The sequence below is a fragment of the Oncorhynchus tshawytscha genome, linkage group LG02, assembly GCF_018296145.1.
Source record: "Oncorhynchus tshawytscha isolate Ot180627B linkage group LG02, Otsh_v2.0, whole genome shotgun sequence".
Lineage (NCBI taxonomy): Eukaryota > Metazoa > Chordata > Actinopteri > Salmoniformes > Salmonidae > Oncorhynchus > Oncorhynchus tshawytscha.
In genome coordinates, this window is record NC_056430.1 from 16636919 (window position 1) to 16658771 (window position 21853).

The 21853-nt window shown below is 41.7% G+C and overlaps 2 protein-coding genes across 4 annotated transcripts; both read right to left on the reverse strand.

Moving 5' to 3' along the window:
- Nucleotides 1-2231: 2231 nt before the first annotated feature.
- LOC112247323 (tumor suppressor candidate 2) lies at nucleotides 2232-4098 on the reverse strand. 2 transcript variants are annotated; one of them, XM_024416058.2, is made up of 4 exons: nucleotides 3939-4098; nucleotides 3065-3305; nucleotides 2845-2965; nucleotides 2232-2731 (listed from the first exon to the last, which is right to left on the reverse strand). In XM_024416058.2, the coding sequence occupies exons 2-4, from the start codon at nucleotides 3214-3216 to the stop codon at nucleotides 2666-2668; spliced, it is 339 nt and encodes a 112-aa protein (XP_024271826.1). In that variant the 5' UTR covers nucleotides 3217-3305; nucleotides 3939-4098; the 3' UTR covers nucleotides 2232-2665. The 2 variants fall into 2 exon arrangements, with proteins under 2 accessions (XP_024271826.1, XP_024271825.1); XM_024416057.2 differs by having other exon boundaries at nucleotides 3722-4098.
- Nucleotides 4099-7648: 3550 nt separating this feature from the next.
- Nucleotides 7649-16613, reverse strand: LOC112247305 (ras association domain-containing protein 1). Of its 2 annotated transcripts, XM_024416025.2 has the most exons (7): nucleotides 16299-16613; nucleotides 15286-15664; nucleotides 13811-13923; nucleotides 9701-9808; nucleotides 9187-9478; nucleotides 8934-9049; nucleotides 7649-8830 (listed from the first exon to the last, which is right to left on the reverse strand). In XM_024416025.2, exons 2-7 carry the CDS (start codon nucleotides 15605-15607, stop codon nucleotides 8651-8653), a joined length of 1131 nt encoding a protein of 376 aa, XP_024271793.1. In that variant the 5' UTR covers nucleotides 15608-15664; nucleotides 16299-16613; the 3' UTR covers nucleotides 7649-8650. The 2 variants fall into 2 exon arrangements, with proteins under 2 accessions (XP_024271793.1, XP_024271794.1); XM_024416026.2 differs by lacking the exons at nucleotides 13811-13923; nucleotides 15286-15664; nucleotides 16299-16613 and adding an exon at nucleotides 12456-13309.
- Between the last annotated feature and the right edge of the window lie 5240 nt (nucleotides 16614-21853).

A 21853-nucleotide genomic window follows, 5' to 3' on the forward strand; every position in this document is an offset into this window, starting at 1 on the left:
AAAACATAATTACTCCAAACCTTGTTTACATTGGGATACGATCACATATGCCTCACTTTTTATGCGTGGGAATACTTCGTAACAGATGTCCTAAATAAAAACCACTTTGAGCCGATTTCCTCGTGATTTTACAGTATTTAATATCCAACAACAAAAATCACCTGCGGCCCCGCCTATTGAGGAAGCCTGGCGTAGACCCTCCCAACATACTGAGAATGCCATGCCTATAGTTTGAGTTCTCAGTTTAATACATTTTAGTCATTTAACAGACTCTTTTATCCAGAAATGCATCCATTTTTGTACTGGTCCCCCATGGGAATCGAAGCCACAACCCTGGCGTTGCAAAAGCCACACTCTACCAATTGAGCCACACAGGACCATTTGAGTTCATATACAGTTTTTGGCCAAACAGTTAAATGACAAGCATATAAGTGCAACCAATGTTTTAAACATGTTCATTACATATTCATAAACTATCTATACACTTATAATTGACAGTTTAAACCCCTTAATAAATCATTGTAAGTAGGCTACACCATAATATAAAGTGTTACAGAATAACCTATAGTTCATGTAAGCAAGCATGGTATATCTCTAGGACTAGTAGCATTTAAACTCTGTCTGGACACAGACATCTGGCATGCAGATGTTCCGCTTGAGGCAAATGAGATGGCCATTGGCAGTGGCTCAAATGAACCAACCAAGTACCACATGCTGTCATGTTGCCAAGATCATGGAAAGATTTAGAGCAGGCTGGGGTTGAAAGCTTTTAAATGAATAGTTAGAAGCAAAGTCCAACAAAACATATGCCTAAAGGGTGCATGTAACGTGGAGGATCTGAGAGCACATGATAGACAAAAAACATTGGAAGTGAGGTGAGGCCTCATCCTGTGGGGGGTCACTCAGTTGATGCTGTTCCGCTGTTTGTTCTCCAAGCTCTGCTGACTCACCTGCTAGTATGCGTGTGAATGAGACAAAGAGAGAGTGAGGGACAAGAAGGGATGGGCAGTTTCCCTCCATCCTGCGTGCTTCCCTTTGACCCTTGACTCCTGGACATTACATCATCAGCCTTCAGGCACCTCCAGGAAGTGATAACAATGTGGGGAACTGGAAACACACTGTCACCTTCATCATACACAAGCACTTTAAAAATCAGAGGGACCATAGGACTGTATAATAGCCTGGAACTCACACAGGTTACATTTTGAACTTTGTAGATCATGTGGGAGATGGCTTTATAAAATTCATTTTTATCTTTGAGAAGTATGAAAATATATTTTTACACCAACAACCCATGAATTCACATACTTTACATAAACTGCCTATAGCATTTGAAAGTATGCCTTGATTTTGATTTGATTTGAGGTTGAGGTCTCCCTTGGGAAAGTGGTCTTCTGAACTCCATGGGACTTTCTGATTAAATAAAATGTCATGATGCAACTGAAATGTACATATTTACACCCTCACACACCTTTTTCCATCACGCCATGTAAATTGCTTACAGTATGCTATTTGGATGTATTACTCTTCTTGCTAAATCCATCAGTATGGCTAAAACACGCTTTAGGAATTTATGATCATAAACAAGCCTCACCCATTCGAGAGTAAGCCATCTCAGAGGAAGTTGCTCTGCAGAACATCAAAGGAAGGAATGAAGGAGGAATTACATCAGTCTGACCCCTGGCCCTGAAACACACCCAACCACATTCCATACAATTACAGGGGCCAGAGATGGCCATTATGCCCATAGCCAGCCGTGTGCTACAAGAGAGCAAAACAACACTGAAACATACAATATGTCATGATCATGAACCATTAGATACTGTACAAATTATCATTAGAATATTTTCCCCCAAACCTTCAATATGTATATAATGTACTTCACTTTATCATAAACAACTAGAAACGTCATGTCATAATCATCTTAAATTATTCAAAGTCAACTGGCATAAATGACTGACCCAAAAACGTTACAAAATCAAACCTGAGACCCACCTGTACAAGAGCACTGCCCCCTGGTGCCTAAACTGAAATACAGCAGAGAGAAAAAAATATATTCACCAACAGCTTCCCAGGATTATGATAACGAGAAAGAGAAGGACTAGTAAATTGAGCCAATCAGTCTTTAAATCGCAGAATACAAAACCATCGATATTGTGACCACATTGTTATGGAACAAAACTCAGACTGTGAACCATATGTGGACTTCATAAAAACAGGGGACGCCTCAGTCTTTTAGCCTTGTAAACCATTTATTCAAGTATTTCCAACTCAGACAGATTATTTTTATTTACATTAAAAGTTCACTAGTGCAGGTCTTGGCTCCAATCAGAGGCAGACATAGATATGATAAAATTGAAAATGGTCAACATGTACTGTGGGAATTCATAAACCTTCCCTTATCTTGAGCTACCTTTCTCTCCCACACACACACTTCTCTACATGTCACAAAAGGCAGTACTTTTATTCTATCCTCTATCTTTCACCAAAACATCTATCCGCCTCCCCTTTCTCTCCGCAACATAGCTTCAGTGGTCTGTCCACAGCTGTAGTCAGACATCTCATCCATCTTCTCAGAGGAACACCAGCGTTCAAGATGGAGCAGTTGTAGTGTGGGGCAGCCTTTGACTGACATCTTTTCCACATTAGACCAGACCAATGTGATTCACACCTCACAGAGGATGACAGGAAAATCTACATGGATCCGGGGATGGTTCAGCTTCACAATTCCCTACAAACAGATAACAATACCCACAAGAGTAATTATAAACAAGAACCACGGGTAACTGGAAACCTTTCCAAAACAGAGTCTGGGACTCTCAAGTGATCATCCAATCAGCGTACCTGAGGTATGAGGTTCTTCTGAATCCTCTTCAGCTTGGACCTCTTCCGGCCATTTTTTGTCACCAAAGTCTCTTCATAGAACTCATGAGCCAGGTCCCCATCCTCATCATAGTAAAGAGAGCTATCAACACACACACACACAAAATCAGGTATTGGAAAGCATTTCACTAAGTATCACATATCATATAGGCTACATATTGCATTTAGCAAACATTATTACCTCCTCCTTGTGAAAATAAATGGGGTTGCTTTTCTGGTCCCTTTGAGGCGGGTCAAAGACTGGTCTTCTTGCCCCTCACTGCCTGAATCACCTCCAGCTCCGGAACCAGCAAATGGCCAAGCACCTTTCACCTTGGACCCACTGCCTCCCATCTTCAGTGATGGGACATTATCCCCTGTGAAACCCCCTAGGCAACGAGTATATGAGCTGTACAGACAGTCAGTTGTCTCCTGGTTTGGATCTGAAAACAAGAACAGTTATGCCATAGGCACTGCTGATAAAACACACAAGCTGTTGCGTTAGCTAGCCTGATGTTACCACATAGGCCAAACAATAGTTAGCTAGCAAGTTAAATTGCTAGGTTAGCTTGCTAACTAGTTGGCATTCAAACGGTCAACTTAACATTAGCTTGTTATAGTAGTTAGCGAACGACGTTGGCCAGCTTGGCTAAAATGGCTAGCTAACCTAACACTGTTCAAATTACAGTTGATAGCAAACTAAGTTATCTTAATATAGTAAATTAATTAAGCTTTTAAACTGCGTCAACCAAAGCTAGATAACTATCTCAGCGGCTGTTTGCTACGCTAGCCTAGTAACTTAACAATTAGCAAGGTAAACTGACGTTAGCTAGCGGTGTATTATGGTGACAGCACTTACAGTAACATATTCATTATTTTAGCTGTGACTTCTATTCGTCCTTGGAGTACGGTAGTGTTGATCAAATACACTGTTGTTGTTAAATAGCTAAAATGGCTGGCTAGCTAGTACAGATCTCAAAAAACAATCACGCCATACGTCATGTATGGTCTAAACGATCGAAAGAACCGCACGGTTGGTCAGCTGAGCTTGCGCATGAGTGACATAAACAATGTACCTCTAGTCAGTACGGAGAGGATGTAGGTAGATGTTTGCACAATATCCTTTACTAACTCTGTACACCATCACAAGTAAATAATAGTAACATTATCTTTGTCAAAGTTTGCAGTCCAAACACTTAAGACACACCCTATCCCTCTCAGCTTTCAAATTAAGTGGACACTTTTGATGACGTTTCATGACGTGTAACAAGTAGACATTTGCAGGGCAAGGAAAGCAAGAATTATTAATTTCATTATTCTTTTGGCCAAATTTCATATACACAAATGTAAATTTACAAACAGAAAACCACATTTTCGTACCCTACAAAAAGAAATTGAACTCTATTTTAAGACGGTTTAAATGCTCTACTAACAAAAAAGCTGTTAGAATTGTAAGTATATGTATGTCCCTTAAGGTCCTTGTGTAATTGTAATGTGATATTGTACCCCCTAGCGCGATTGTCCATTGTTTGTAATCTATGTATGCTTGTGTTCCCTCATGTGCTTTATGTATTGATTTGTTGTTAATAAAAAATTTAAAAATTAAAAATAAAAATTAAATTAAATTAAAAAATAAAAAAAATAATAAAAAATAAAAAAAGGGAGGCAGGAATTGTGTTGTATCTTTTTTGGCATTGTATTCATGTAAGAAAACTGTGGCAAGACATCAGTAGATTTATAATTTAACACATTTATGAAGATCTTACAATATTGTGGAGAGATGTACTGCTTGAATTCTTTTACCTACGATAGAAATAAACTGAAACATTTATGTAATTATTTTCATTGTTCTTTTGGCCAAATTTCATATTGACAAATGTAAATTTACAAACAAAAAAAACACATATTCTAAAAATTGAACTGTATTTTAAGACAATTAAATACTCTACTAACAAAAAGCTGTTAGAATAATGAGTGTGTAGAAAAGGCCCATGGAGTTGGTGGAATAATCCTTTAATTCATTGCCATTTACTCAGCTGGGCCAGGGGCGCTTTAATTAGGTCAGGTGGAAATGTCCGACAGATCTCAACTCCATAAAAGGAGGAAATTGCCATCGCCTGATCTCGCTGCTTTCCTTAACTCCATCTGATCCAGAAGTTCTATGCGTCCATGAATCCACAGACTACTCAGTAAATATACCACTTTATGGTTAAAGGAATTCCTGCCTCAGTCTCATCCATTCCTCTGTCACGTGACCACCTGTTCACCTTCACTGTCAGTCATCCTACCTGTCCAGCTACCCACACAGATTCCACTAATCTTTCAGAGTGTATGTATGTCCCTTAAGGTCCTTGTATAATGTGATATTGTACCCCCTAGCCCTATTGTCCATTGTATATTATTTATATATACTTGTGTTCCCACATGTACTTCCTGTATTCATTTGTTGTTAATAAAATAAATAAATTAAAAAGGAGGCAGGAATTATTTCTTTTATGGAAATTCGTCACTCGTTCATCCCGCGATGATTGTGTTTTCAGCCACAGGTACTTGTGGGTGCTTTATCATCCGGACAAGAGGAATACCTATGTGAGAATGCTGTTCATCGACTACAGCTCGGCATTCAACACCATAGTACCCTCCAAGCTCGTCATCAAGCTCGAGACCCTGGGTCTCGACCCCGCCCTGTGCAACTGAGTACTGGACTTCCTGACGGGCCGCCCCCAGGTGGTGAGGGTAGTCAACAACATCTCCTCCCCGCTGATCCTCAACACTGGGGCCCCACAAGGGTGCGTTCTGAGCCCTCTCCTGTACTCCCTGTTCACCCACGACTGCGTGGCCACGCACGCCTCCAACTCAATCATCAAGTTTGCGGACGACACAACAGTGGTAGGCTTGATTACCAACAACGACGAGACGGCCTACAGGGAGGAGGTGAGGGCCCTCGGAGTGTGGTGTCAGGAAAATAACCTCACACTCAACGTCAACAAAACTAAGGAGATGATTGTGGACTTCAGGAAACAGCAGAGGGAACACCCCCCTATCCACATCGATGGAACAGTAGTGGAGAGGGCAGCAAGTTTTAAGTTCCTCGGCATACACATCACAGACAAACTGAATTGGTCCACTCACACAGACAGCATCGTGAAGAAGGCGCAGCAGCGCCTCTTCAACCTCAGGAGGCTGAAGAAATTCGGCTTGTCACCAAAAGCACTCACAAACTTCTACAGATGCACAATCGAGAGCATCCTGGCGGGCTGTATCACCGCCTGGTACGGCAACTGCTCCGCCCTCAACCGTAAGGCTCTCCAGAGGGTAGTGAGGTCTGCACAACGCATCACCGGGGCAAACTACCTGCCCTCCAGGACACCTACACCACCCGATGTTACAGGAAGGCCATAAAGATCATCAAGGACTTCAACCACCCGAGCCACTGCCTGTTCACCCCGCTGTCATCCAGAAGGCGAGGTCAGTACAGGTGCATCAAAGCTGGGACCGAGAGACTGAAAAACAGCTTCTATCTCAAGGCCATCAGACTGTTAAACAGCCACCACTAACATTGAGTGGCTGCTGCCAACACACTGACAATGACACTGACACTGACTCAACTCCAGCCACTTTAATAATGGGAATTGATGGGAAATGATGTAAATATATAAACAATGCTACCTTATATAATGTTACTTACCCTACATTATTCATCTCATATGCATACGTTGATACTGTACTCTATATCATCGACTGCATCCTTATGTAATACATGTATCACTAGCCACTTTAACTATGCCACTTTGTTTACATACTCATCTCATATGTATATACTGTACTCGATATCAGCTACTGTATCTTGCCTATGCTGCTCTGTACCATCACTCATTCATATATCCTTATGTACATATTCTTTATCCCCTTACACTGTGTATAAGACAGTAGTTTTGGAATTGTTAGTTAGATCACTTGTTGGTTATTACTGCACTGTCGGAACTAGAAGTACAAGCATTTCGCTACACTCGCATTAACATCTGCTAACCATGTGTATGTGACAAATAAAATTTGATTTGATTTATATGCGCAACAGTCAATTATGATTGCGTGTCTACTTATATTAAATATATCATTAATTTACGCCTACTGTATGATAGCTAGCTAACTAACGTTAGTCTGCCTAGCTGGAACTTCTGAGGAAGGGAAATGTTTTTTTTCTACAATTTTCAAAAGATAACCAAAAACATATTTGCTTTTAACGAGACGTGTTTGTGCCGTCATGTGCAATTAGTAGCACAATTCCAAACTTATTTGCATTCGTTTTTACTTACACTTGTATGTTGCCTTCTCCATTGATGTTGTTTTTAAGTTTTCGCTGACTTTTTTTAGCGGATGTACAATCGTCGCGAATTGAATTATGGGGAGTTTCAGACCCCGGAATTAACATAATTATACACTCGCAAAATTCAATGAAAACGAGGCCTGAGGGCCTTACGTTGCAAACTTCCCTTGCTTGGCTAATCATTTGGACCACCCGCCAAGATGGCGACGGAGTATCCCCCAAGGGCATAAGGCGAGGGTAAGTGGAAGAGAGTGTGTCTTTTCAGTATTTGGACCGCAAACCATATACTCGCAACTAGCCATAACTGCCAAGTGAGGATAGCATTATTTAGTAAATGAATATCATCCCAATGGAATACCCCCATCACCAAGAGACACCACACCTTTGTGAAGGATATCTTATTTAATGTGAACAGTGCTAATTTATTATTGTTTTGTAAAAAATATTTTGACACTGGATATGTAAAAACATATTTTTTGAATAATTGACCGTCAAGTTATTATTTCAAGCAATATAGACATGTACTGATAATATGAATCCAATTCTCAACTCTATTATTCTGTTGTTTTAGGTTTAAAATCTCATAAAGAACATGAAAAGATATACAAACAAACAAACATTCCATAAAAATCATCAGCTTCCAGTTCAAAGTGTTTCAAGGATGAGATTCCCCTATCAATTAAATCAACCTGGGGATTGTCCTCTCAATTGACATTCACAGTGCACCCAACACATGGGGCACTCACACTCAGTTTCATAAAGGGACAGCAAAAAGAGGAACATCCATCACAGTACGGATGTGCAAGAGGTATGTGGCAGACATTGGGGTCAAATGGAAACCTGGGGTACCTACCTGGCCCATAATGTCCATTGCTTGTTATTCTGACTAGCATTTGGGTCTGGAGATACTGAGGCAGACAGCACCTGAATATGTTCAACATTTGTCTTAGCTAGTAGGTTGTTTACCCTCTTATTGCTTGGCATTAAGGGAGTTAAACAGCTTTTTGATATGGCTTACCCCACTCAGGTGTCTCAATTATCTTTGATCGTTACCCCAAAGCTATAAATGATATAATCTATGGACCCTACTTCCAGCAAGAACAATGTGATAAACGCTACGAACCAGGTAGCTCACCCAGGATAGTGAAATGGCGCCCCCATAATGAGAGGCAGTACTGGACAAAGCCAGTCTCTCATCAGCCACAGTTTCATATACTGTTTCTCAACTCTCATTATCAACAGACTCTCTCCAGCTGTACGGCACTTCTGATAGCTCTCACATTCACACGCGCTTGCCCTCTTGCTCTCATGCGCCCTCTCGCTCTCATTCGTTCTTTCACTCTCCTCCTTTGAGGGAGGTGTCCACTTGTGTTCTCTGGGATCTTTGGATGCAGTGATGACTGGTCATCTTGTGATGGTTGTCAGTCAGAGGTGCAGGTTGTCCCATATGCGACATGTTTCTCAGCCAGGGGTGGAACCACTAGCGGCGGAACCACCAGGGATGGAAGCAGCAGCTTGGGCCTCTTGCATTCTGGTGCGGGCCAGAGTGTAGCGCTGCAAAATCTGCTTGACATGCTCCTCCTCTTCACGCTGTAACATGCGGACAAAGTTCTTGAGCTCTGGCATAGAGAAGGCATCCCACTGGACAGAGAGAGGAGGGAGACAGAGCATTAGTGTATGCTGCACAATGTGAAATGGCCATGTTGGTTTGAGAATGAATGCCCAATGCATGCTCAATACTCACGTTGACCTCTCCAGTCTCATTCTCTTTCAATACCAAACTGAGGGCTTTCTCATTGGGTCCAGCACACAGACGAAGTTCGAGTGGACGCTCGTCATCAGACAGCTTACGTAGGAACACTGAGAGAAATACAGGAGGACAATCTAATTAATCAACTGTATTGCACCTCGTTGTATTTATCTACTGTATGTAATGTCAATGCAGAACAAAGAACAGACATGTGCTGCCACAAAACCGGTCACAGAGGTAGGCTTACCTTGGTCATGACGCTCGGTGCGCTCAAACAGGGCAAACTTTCCAGGGTTGTCCACCACAGTGAACTTCTTTAGCAAGGCTTCGATGACCTCACGAGCGCATGTCCGGGAGCTGATGTGTAGGTGTTTTGATGTATCCTTGGGCAGGTAGAAAGAGGTGCAACGTTTTACTCCCCCATTCTTCTTGCCCGCACCATCCTGTGTTCCAGTACCCTTTCTCGGTGGGGGAACTGACACAGGTCGTACCAGCTTGAACTGGACCTTTATGAAGCCAGTGAAGGAGCCATCTTTGTTCTGTTGAAGAGAATGAAGAAATGTTGGCATAAAATGTAACATTAACACACATTATCAACATGTTATTGCATAGTAGACATTACATTGTCGGGGTAATTCTGCAGTATTGTAACTGAGCAATTACTGAATTACTATACTAGATTTATTAATGTTATTACAATGGTATACTAGATGTATTACAATGTTACTACAATGGTATAAGGGCAACTTGTTAGTACTCACCAGGTTCATAAAGAGGTTGCTGTTGATTTGAGCATTGTACTCCTTCACCTTCTGCTGGATCTCTGTGCCTGACAGCTCCTGCTGCTTCCCACATTTGACCTGCTCATCCTGACCAGAGAGATAGAAAAGGGAGTCAATATTTCAATAAGCCATTTATTGGCTACACTTTAATTGTCGAAGCAGCCGTAAAAGCCCTCTTTCCATTTGGCTTACTCTCTCATCTTCCTAAAGACAAAAAAAGGTTATATTGGGAGTCTTTTGTGTTCTACCACTTTAAGCCAAGTTTAAATGTGTTGCATGTAAAATGATGCCTGTAAGAAATGTGTTATGTGGGCCTAATGGGGGCAAACTAACACCCCACAACATTTCATATTGAAAAAAAATCAAATTGATTAGAGGGACAGTTAAGGAGGCACTACATATCGACCAATTGAACTAAACATTTAGTTAAGAAAATCAGCCCAATGAAAATTCCCAGAGGTGGACAAGCTGGTTTTCTTTCCCGCAGTATCTGAGAGGAAGGAAGCACTAGACTGGTGTAAGTCAAAATGGTATTGAATGAGAAACAGCATTACTGCTTTTTCAGGACTTGTTGCTGCTGTATAATGAAGAGTTGGTAAATGTGCTAAATAGCAACCTATGCTTCACAGTGCTAACTTCCTGTAAGCTCTACTCCTTCCTTCACAAATGACCACCGGTTGCATCAGATTCCAAACTTCCTGTCAAGTGTCAACGTAGCCATAGCTTACAATAGGGAAGTAGTGGAGCACAATGATGTCAGCGCTGACCAATCCTAGTTCCTGAACTCCTATCTCTGAAGAGAGAGGCACCATGGGGGAACGTGCAGCTGTTTGTAATGTCTGCAGCGGCTTTGAGCTGCATTCTTTAATGCTGTGTTCATGTACAAAAATATCCCCCGCCCGCCCGCTTGAGATGTCTGGTATGGACACACGGTATCCACCACATGTATGCACTTCCGGTGTCTAATGGTCCGTTCTTGCTTCCTGTGTGAGGATGTTATTCAGGACATATGATGCACAAAACGTAGGCGCATCAATTATGGCAGTATTTCGCAACCCTAGTCCTCAGGTACCCCCAACAGTACACATTTTTACTGTAACTCTGGACAAGCACACCTGATTCAACTTGTCAACTAATCATCAAACCCTCAATGAGCTGAGTGAGGTGTGTTTGTCAAGGGCTACAACAAAACTCTGTATTGTTGGAGGCACTTGGGGACCAGGATTGGTAAACACTGAATTAGGGGACCAACAGTAGCTGTTTTTCGTGGAGGGGGAGGGATGATCCATAGATCAATAGCCATTAATCTCCATGGCTCGTGCTACCATCAGTACCCAACATGAGTTCTCCTCTGGGGCAAAATCACAAGAAAAATAACTAAATCAGTAGGAAAATCACAGGGACAAATAAATAACTCTTTAGGAATGGTGCCATTCAAAACTATATTGCTCTTGTGTTGTTTATCCCACTAATCATGTTCCTAATGCGGAGAGTTAGCTGATTTTTACACATTGGAGAAATGAATGGCCACAGCTGCCCAGAATTCATGGAGCACAAAACTACATAAAGCAATGTCAAGCTGTGAAAAAAAGATCAATAAACCAGATCAATAACCTACATCCTAATGCAGATTGAAAGGCTGCTGAGTTAATGTCCTACAGTTAATTATTAAATAGGCAATTAGAAAATGAGAGCCAGCTCATTCTACTAAGGAGTCACTAATGTTCACGGTGACGTTATCACTTTGTACTGTACTCTGTATAATAACATTCAAGATGATGTGGAAATATTAGTTAATCAGACATGATTATATTTTGCCATTACTCATTCAAACCATGCGGAAATATGTGTGCAGGCTTGTATGCAGACTTGTGTGTGCAAGCTTTGTAAGTGTAATGTTTGTTCAGATGTGAGAGTAGAACACTGAACAGTAGGCTACATGACTAGTGTGTTTGTGTTCCGAAACTTAACTAGGAGGTACAGTATCATGGGTGCATCACTTAACATGAATTTGTGAGTGGTTCTCAGCATCAGGGTGTAAGAGTCATCATTGTAATATAGATGTTAAGCAAGCCAAACTGCTTGCTTAACCCGGAAGCCAGCAGCACCAATGTGTCGGAGGAAACACAGTACAGCTGGCGACCAAAGTCAGCGTGCATGTGCCCGGCCCACCACAAGGAGTCGCTAGAGCGCAATGGGACAAGGACATCCCGGCCAGGCAAACCCTCCCCTAACCCGGACGGCGCTGGGCCAATTGTCCGCCGGCTCATGGGTCTCCTGCTCGCGGCCTGCTGTAACACAGCCTGGGATTGAACACTGGTCTGTAGGGAATTTTTTTACATGTGTTTTATATGAGAGGTACAGCAGATCCCAATGATTTTTTTTTTAAAAGGAGCCATGGTAGAGTTACTCGGGGTACTACAGCAATCACGCTATTAGTGAATAATGCAGCGGTCTAAGGCACTGCATCTCAGTGCTAGAGGCGTCACTACAGACCCTGGTTCAATTCCAGGCTTCTCACAACCGGCCGTGATTGGGAGTCCCATAGGGCGGCACACAATTGGCTCAGTGTCGTTTGGGTTTGGCCGGGGTAACCCGTCATTGTAAATAAGAACTTTCCTAGTTAAATAAAGGTGAAAATAAAAAATTTAATTAAACAGAAATATTCTAAATGGAAACAGCTTGGTAGGCAATTGACATAGTCCTGTCTGCTTGATAAAATCATCTTTCTTACCTTCTCTTTCTTTGATTTGCAAATGAATGATGTGCGAGCAGTAAAGTACTGCTCGAACTCAGAATCCGAGTCCCCACTGCAGTATCCGCTACTGGTGGAGCTGCCCCACGTCTTCCCGAAGGATGGGCTCTTATCCGAACCACTGACCGCGTCTTTCATGATCAAAATGTTGCAATGTAACGTTAGACTCTGGAACGATATTGCGATTAGATTTCGCTACAATTTCTCAAATTGTATCTAATTCGGCTTTGATTGGAGCACTAACAGGCGTAGTTTCCCGTTTAATAAAACAATTTATATTTTAAAATGTATCCCGCTATAAACACGTAGTAACTACAGCAACTTGAGATTCACAGATCGTGTGTAGCGTATTCAGACTGCTAGTATAGTTAGTATCTCCCTGTAAACTTCAACAACGTTCTAAAGCACGTTTTTGTCGGTTTCCTGTTCAATCTGGCCACGTTTCGGTTTCTCAAGACGAGCAAAGAACAGGATGCGGGACCAGCCCCCGCCTTTCCATCTCTCTCCCCGGACCGCGGAGGCCCCACCCAGGCAGTTGAGATTAGAAAATACACAAAACCAGCGCAAACGGCCATGATTGGGCGCTGAGGGAAAATTAGAACTCCCATGACATCATACCCCTCCCCCCCTTTTCCTGTCTGCCAATAATATGCCAATAATAAATGCGACGTGAGACGATGAAAATCATGTGAGGATTCAGATGATAGCAGAGCATAGGGGATTCACATAACATGACAAATGCATGACATATGTAGGCCTAGGGTTCTACAGAGAACAGCACCACTTTAGAGAAAAATAAATATATAAGATAAGACTAGCTCCCGAGTGTCGCAGCAATCTAAGGCACTGCAGACCCTGGTTCGATTCCAGGCTGTATCACAGCCGGCCGTGATTGGGAGTCCTATAGGGCGGTGCAAAATTGGCCCAGCGTCGTCCGGGTTTGGCCGGGGTAGGCCGTCATTGTATATAATAATTTGTTCTTAACGGACTTGCCTAGTTAAATAAAGGTTCATTAATAAATACAAATAAAATACATATAAATGATTGATGCCCATAGATAGGGTACTGTAGCCAAAGGGAATTGTGAGAGAGAGGACCTGAACTGAAAGGACCTGACACAGGGGGATCATGGAATAGAAAGAAACATGAATAGAAAGAAAAGAAGACTAGGATGATTGATTACAGAGAGTGTGCAGACACCATGTCACCACAAAGAGTATGGCCTGAATAGTGGATAGGTGGTGGTCATGACACACGACATGGCCGGTGAATGAGAGGTTGAGTAGAGAAAATAAATGAAATGACACGCATACATCAGATCATGAGGTTCTTACCACATTTGTATCAGTCTCTACAGCACATGTTTGTTCAACTGTGGAGCCACGATCCAAACTGCAATCTAATTGGATGAGAGGTCGACATCGATAGTGACATGTGAATCCGCAATCTGTGAGAAAAGATAAGTGATTAATCAAAGTTGTGCCTTCTCCACAGATGTAAGGAAATGTCAGCTATGAAAAGAAGTGTTGAGCACTGGCACAGAAACATCCATTTACTCAATTTAGGACATCAATTCCCTCCAGTTTTGGGACATTTTGAGATTCTAATTTATCTGCTGTCCTCCACTGGCCACATGGAGTCATTACACGTTTGACAGAACTAGTCACAGACTAAAAAATATTACTTCAATTTGGTCACTAACTAATCAAACAGGACATGATCAGACAAGTATTGCTAGACAGTAGAGGGATTATTTGACAAATAAAGAGGTGTTGTCATGAGAGTTTACCAGTATATTCCCATACATAAACAGGTGTATTCATGAGATGTTACCAGTATATTCCCCATACACTTCAGACACAGGCTACACTTCTCAATTCTCTCTCCACACATGTAATGGCCACACATAACAATTTAAAGGGCCGGTTTCAGCCAGGGGAAAGGAAGTTCATAGTGTAAATTTTGAAGATTATGCATGTACCTACACAGACATAAAAAAAACACTAGATCCATCTTAATGCCCTGAAGAATAGACTGCCGCCAACAGCTGACTGAATTTGGGAGTTTTCCAAGTACTCCAGAGCTAAAACAGGGTTTTAGCGAGCGGTTTGGTTCTCAGCTGGTTCGTCGCTGCTGGGAACGGTAATGTCCCTCTTTGCAGAAACTCCTCATTAAAGCCTATTCAGGCCTAATGAATACTGAGTCCTGTGAATAGAGCCCATCTTACAAAAAGCCCATTTAGTCCAAATGAGAAACAAGGACTTAAAGCTATATGGCCTGGCATATACATAAACAAACACATACAGTATATCCTATGCACACACAAACAGGCTATATAATACTGTAGGACCCTGGTTTGCACGGGCGGAAATCAACTCTGCCTCTTTACCATGCTTTCTATGTCTACGGACTAGAGGGTCGAGGGTTCGCGCCACACTCCTTGCCCGTTTCATTATATTGGTGTCAGAAGTGGGATAACCTTGAAACACATTCTTATAGGCTAGCCATAGTTAAACCCTATAACACTCACGCACATAGGCCTACATAACACAGGAGGCTGTTTAGGGGAGGACTGCTCATAATAATGTCTGGAATGGAGTGAATTAAATGGTATCAACCACCATTTCATTCACTCCTTGGAAACCATGTGTTTGATACCATTCCATTCATTCCGTTCCAGCCATTACTATGAGCCCGTCCTCCCCAATTAAGGTGCCACCGGTTGCCTGTGACATACATGTATGCAGACATACAATCCTAATAATTATCATGCAAGTCAATCCTATGCAGCAGCAGAAGGCAGACTCACTGGCACAGCGCAGGCTCTGTTTGTACAGTCCCCAGATGAAGTCTCCACACAGGTCACACCAGGTGGGCTGGGCATGGCTGCAGGGCTGGAAGTCATGTCCCTCTCCCCTCTCATCTGTGAGCCGTGGGTCCAGGCTATCCCCCAGCAGTCGGATGATGCCCACCCGGCTGAGCAGCTCTGGGACCTTCCCTGGGCTGATCCGCAGGGCATTGGCCCGCTCCAGGCGAGGTGGTGAGCGAGGCACCTCGCAGCAGGTCAGCTCTATCCGGTCATTGTCATGCAGCCTCAACTCACGGAGCTCAATGAACTCACCCCAAGACATTCTGTTAGTCACAGCTTCAGTTCCTTCTTCACGTAGAGGCAATCATCACACCTGTGACTAAAAACAATAATACACAATCCAGCATCACCAATCATGAAGCACCAACTCATGGACAGGACATTGGCCTACAGTAGTACATTGTTGCTAGCCTTCAAATGTGGGGAGAACTTCCCATACAGCTATGCTTCCCTTACTATAGAAACCACGGCTTGAACGAAATAAAATAGCCTACTGAGTATGAATGAAGTCATTGTTTCTCGACATAAAATTATCTGTGTTAGTACTTTAATATAATTTGCCATTTGCTGCATCAATAAAGTGGTCTAATCGGCAATAATAATAAAAAAAATAGCGTTTTAAGGCTATTGAATAATTGTCCTGTTCTTTATTGTTTTAATAACGGAGCACGTTGCCGTCTATTATTAAATACCAAGATAACTAGTTATATTAATTTGCATACCATCAAATGTCAGATTATATAATCGAATAAATCGCCAATATTCTGCTTCAAACATGTCGTGAATAATAGTTTTAAATCAGGCCTACATGCAGCCGTTTAGCATCACAGATGAAGATGTATGAGGGAGGAGGGGGTAGCCTAGAAACACAAGAAGCAAGGGACCGACTCGAGCCTATTTCACATCATTCATAAAACTTGCTATAGACTTGTTTTGAAAGTTTAACAATTTACCAAATCCGGGATCCACCCCGCAGTGGCCGATGCCTTGTCCCTGATGTTCTTCTATCGTACCAAGTTTCCATATAAGTTATTACGAATAACGGAGCAGAGGTGGGCAGTTTCGCGTCTGGTCTGGAAACAATATATTATCGGCTACTTAACGGAAATACCCCAATTCGAAAAAAATCGAGATTATCAGCAGTTTACTTTATAACGACCCCATCACCCTATTCGGACACCCTAACATGTGACGCAATAACAAGACAAGAAAATGAGAGAAAGACGAGAAAGTGAAGAGCAGACTACTGTTCTTGACATCCGGAATGTTTTCACATAGGGGGTGCTTCTGAGTCTTGAACAGTAGAGCGGGAGCTGAAGATGTGTGTGTGTAAATCCCCCAGCCCTCCATCGCCATTGAACACTGTGTATCTGTATGCTATTTCATTAGTGACATTCAAATAAAAACCACATTAAGGATAATAATTTACTAATCATCCATTGACAGTATATGTTATATGTTTGTCAGTTAACTTGTGAACTTCACAGGCACACCCTTTTTTACAGTTCAAGGCGCGCAGTCTAAACAATCAAGTGGGTAAAGTTACTTTGAAATACTACCCAGTGAAATGGATACCGTGCAGTTACCTGAACAATAGGCAGATTCTGATCCCAGGATGATGAGTCAAAACATGAGGCCACAAACTTTGGAGTTTCTTGTAAAACATGTTTCTATTTCACATCTATGACAGACGCATAGGCTTATTTAATTGTTAGAATTGTCAAACAAATGTGCTAAACAACTTGTAAGATGACAAGCTAATGAGGAGCCCATTATTACAATTTAATTAGCAAGTCTTGAGTTGTGCTCCTTCCCAGGTTCAACCTGTGAGTTCCACTCAGTCTGAGATCAAAGGGATATAAACTCTGCTTGATAATTCATTTTTTTAAATTAATGTTTTACCTTTATTTAACTAGGCAAGTCAGTTAAAAACAAATTCTTATATTACAAAGATGGCCTACACCGGCCAAACCTGGATGACGCTGGGTCAATTGTGTGCCGCCCTATGGGACTGCCAATCACGGCCGGATTCGAACAGCCTGTATTCGAACCAGGGTGTCTGTAGTGACTCCTCAAGCACTGAGATGCAGTGCATTAGATCGAGCATTAATACAATCTAGAAGTCGGAATTTAATTGAGACAGACAAACCTCAAAAGGTTAACATTAACAGTCCAAAACCATAACAATTGCATTCAAATCCCATCCCAAATTGCATATAGGCAAATATCTTTCCATTGACTTGTCACAACATAAGACCTCTCTTCTCTCTCCCATCACACTTTTTTTGCCTTTACCTCCCTTATCTCACCTCATTTGCTCACATCGTATATAGACTTGTTTATACTGTATTATTGACTGTATGTTTGCTTTACTCCATGTGTAACTCTGTGTCGTTGTATGTGCCGAACTGCTTTGCTTTATCTTGGCCAGGTCGCAATTGTAAATGAGAACTTGTTCTCAACTTGCCTACCTGGTTAAATAAAGGTGATTTTTTTTTTTTTTTTTAAATCAGTCCAATATATTGCTGATGTCTACCTTTCTCTCTTTAGGAGTTATCGTCAAGTCCTTCTGGAGCTTTTCTGTGGCTTCAGTCATCAGTTGGCAGGCAGCCTTGTGTTTGGCCCAGTGCTTCACCTGTTGAAGATGAGTTTGACACCCCTGACATATAATCTCATTCAGCTGCTTTGGGCTACACAGTAGAACATCTTGAACACATGGGGTGTAATGTTTTTTTCATGGTCTTTTGAGTACAATCTCTTGTAATATATCAACACATTCTTTGCAAGTCTAGTAACAGATTCGTTTGATATTTATTCAAGTAGAAACATTTCCCTGTAGTGCTACAGTGTGAACAGTCTTACCTCTGGCAGTACCATTCTCCCTGGTAACGGAGCGTCTCTTGGAAGCCTCCTCCCCACACATAGGCTTCTCAGGGATCAAACTTTCCATCACATCCAGGTTATAGGTCTGGGCCAACCTAGCAGAGATGATTCCTCTGCAAGCAGAGAATAGATTGTAACAGATATGCACAATGGCAGGTCTTGAATCCCCTCCAAGGTTTCATTCTCCCTTATGGATTTTGGTCTCATTCCGTCCCTTTACTAATGTCACGAGACTCAGTATTACCTGAGTGCTTGTTGTCTCAGGTCCTTCTCAGAGAATGTTTCCTTCACTTGATACTTGACAATGGCCTTCCACACATATTGTCCTGCATAATTTTGTTCCATATCTCTAGGATTGACAAGTAAGAGTAAGATGTTTAATTGTAAGACAAATAAAGTAAAATCACATTTTATTGGTCACATACACATGGTTAGTAGATGTTATTGCGAGTGTAGCGAAATGCTTCTAGATCCGACGGTGCAGCAGTATCTAACAATTTCACAACAAACCTAATATTTAACAAATTCCACAACAAAACCTAATACACACAATCTAGTAAAGGAATGGGATGAGAATATAAAGTATAACATTTATGGATGAGCAGTGACAGAGCGGCTAAGATGCAATAGATAGTAAAGAATACAGTGAGGCAAAAAAGTATTTAGTCAGCCACCAATTGTGCAAGTTCTCCTACTTAAAAAAGGAGAGAGGCCTGTAATTTTCATCATAGGTACACTATGACAGACAAAATGAGAAAAAAAATCCAGAAAATCACATTGTAGGATTTTTAATTAATTTATTTGCAAATTATGGTGGAAAATAAGTATTTGGTCAATAACAAAAGTTTATCTCAATACTTTGTTATATACCCTTTGTTGGCAATGACAGAGGTCAAACGTTTTCTGTAAGTCTTCACAAGGTTTTCACACACTGTTGCTGGTATTTTGGCCCATTCCTCCATGCAGATCTCCTCTAGAGCAGTGATGTTTTGGGGTCGTTGCTGGGCAACACAGACTTTCAACTCCCTCCAAAGATTTTCTATGGGGTTGAGATCTGGAGACTGGCTAGGCCACTCCAGGACCTTGAAATGCCTCTTACGAAGCCACTCCTTCGTTGACCAGGCAGTGTGTTTGGGATCATTGTCATGCTGAAAGACCCAGCCACGTTTCATCTTCAATGCCCTTGCTGATGGAAGGAGGTTTTCACTCAAAATCTCACGATACATGGCCCCATTCATTCTGTCCTTTACACAGATCAGTCGTCCTTGTCCCTTTGCAGAAAAACAGCCCCAAAGCATGATGTTTCCACCCCCATGCTTCACAGTAGGTATGGTGTTCTTTGGATGCAACTCAGCATTCTTTGTCCTCCAAACACGACGAGTTGAATGTGATGAAAGAAATAAAAGCTGAAATAAATCACTTTCTACTATTATTCTGACATTTCACATTTTTTAAATTAAAGTGGTGATCCTAACGTACCTAAGACAGGGGATTTAAATGTTTTTGGATAAGGTGTATGTAAACTTCCTAGAAGAAAAAGAAACGCACACCTATTTAGTCGAGGTGCTGGCTAGCGGAGTAGATAACTTGAAAATAAAAGAGAGCCGCACACTCTAGGAGCTCAGATGCAAAAATGTAATTACCAACGTTTCGACAGCCAAGCTGTCTTCATCAGGGTATAAACACAAACACTGCGGGATGACTCGCTTATATAGTGTCAAAAGACACAGGTGTCTGTAATCATGGCCAAAAGTGGCCTAATATCATTGGTTAATTATCAAATATTAAAATGTCATACAAAGAACAGTATACGAACAACAAATGGATAGCATACGATCATAAATTCATTTGACTACACAAGCTCACAAACAATTACAATGGCAAAGTCACAATAATCACAAGAATGACTTCAGATCAAAGTCTACGTTGAGACCGAAGGGCGCAAGGGTCTTTAAGTTAAAGATCCAGGAAACCTCTCGTTTTAACAATAAATTATCAAGGTCACCCCCTCTCCTAGGTAGGGTGACATGTTCGATGCCAATATAATGCAGAGACGAAATCGAGTGGCCTGCCTCCAAGAAGTGGGCCGCAACTGGGTAAGTAAAGTTTCTACACTTAATGGTGCTACGATGCTCTGAGATACGTACTTCTAATTCGCGCTTTGTTTTACCTACATAATTTTTTACCACAAGGACAAGTTATAAGATAAATAACTGCCTTAGTGGTGCACGTAATAACACCTTTGATTGGGATCGATTTCACTGTTTGAAGGATCTACATTTAGAAGTGCCATTGCATTGAGCACAGCCATTACATTTGTAATTTCCATCCAGTAGGGGCGCAAATAGATGTTGTTCAGGAATATCTTGGGGTGGTAAATCAGAGTGTACCAATTGGTCTCTGAGATTTCTGCCCCGCGAGAATACGACCAAAGGAAGGTGCAAAAACACATTACAGAGACTATCATCATATGTAAACTTCCGACTTCAACTGTATATGATTTTCAGTTTGCATAATGTCGAGTGAAGTTCCTTGATGGCCGTCTTGGTATCCACTTGCAGGGGGATATCCACGGCTGTGTCGATAACCGAGGAGAGTTCTCTTGGGAGATAATATGGTCAGCATTGGATTGTGAGGAATTCTAGGTCAGTTGAACAAAAGGACTTGAGTTTTTTGTATGTTGTTACAATTACACCATGAGTCGTTAATCATGAAACATACACCCCTGCCCTTGTTACCAGAGAGATGTTTGCTCCTGTCGGCGCAATACCCTGAAAATCCCATTGGCTGTATGGACTCCGACAGCATGTCCCCAGCTAGCCATGTCTCCATGAAACAGAGTATGTTACAATCCCGGATATCTCTTTGGAAAGCAACTCTTGCCCTAATTTCGTCAACTTTGTTAACTAGGGACTGGACATTAGCTAGTAATATACTCGGAAGCGGTGGGTGGTGTCCACGCATCTGAAGCCTCACTAGAAGACTGCTCCGGCACCCTCTCCTCTGACGGTGTTGTTTTGGGTTGGCCTCTGGAATCAGTTCAAATGCCCTGGGAGGTGCAGACAAAGCATCCGCTTTGGGAAAGTCGTATTCGTGGTCGTAGTGCTGGGTGTGCTGGTAAATTGACGTCTCTCTGATATCCAATAGTTCTTCCCGGTTGTATGTAATAACACTTTAGGTTTTCTGGGCTAAAAATGTAAGGTATAATATATTAAAAAATATATATATATACTGCACAGTTCCTAAGGACCTGAAGCGAAGCTGACATCTCTATCAGCACCATCTATGACATCATGCCATCTCTATCGGCGCCATTTCCGACAGCAATTAATTGTGTGTGTTTGTGTGTGTGTGTATGTGCCTGTGCCAGGGTTTTTGTGGGACAAGTGACAGGTAAGATTTTCATTTATCGGACATTTGAGAAATTGACCCATCATCCATATGCATTAGGGAGTCCACCCATCAGTAAACAAGGGATATTGGTCAAATGAGACACATTTGCGTGTCCTTAGAAACAGCCTATAAGAAGTTACAAAAACACTATTCCTTGTGGTTCGATATGTAGAATAGGCAAAACTTTATAGACCATTTTTTAAATTGTTTTTTACTTTCCTAAAACAATAAT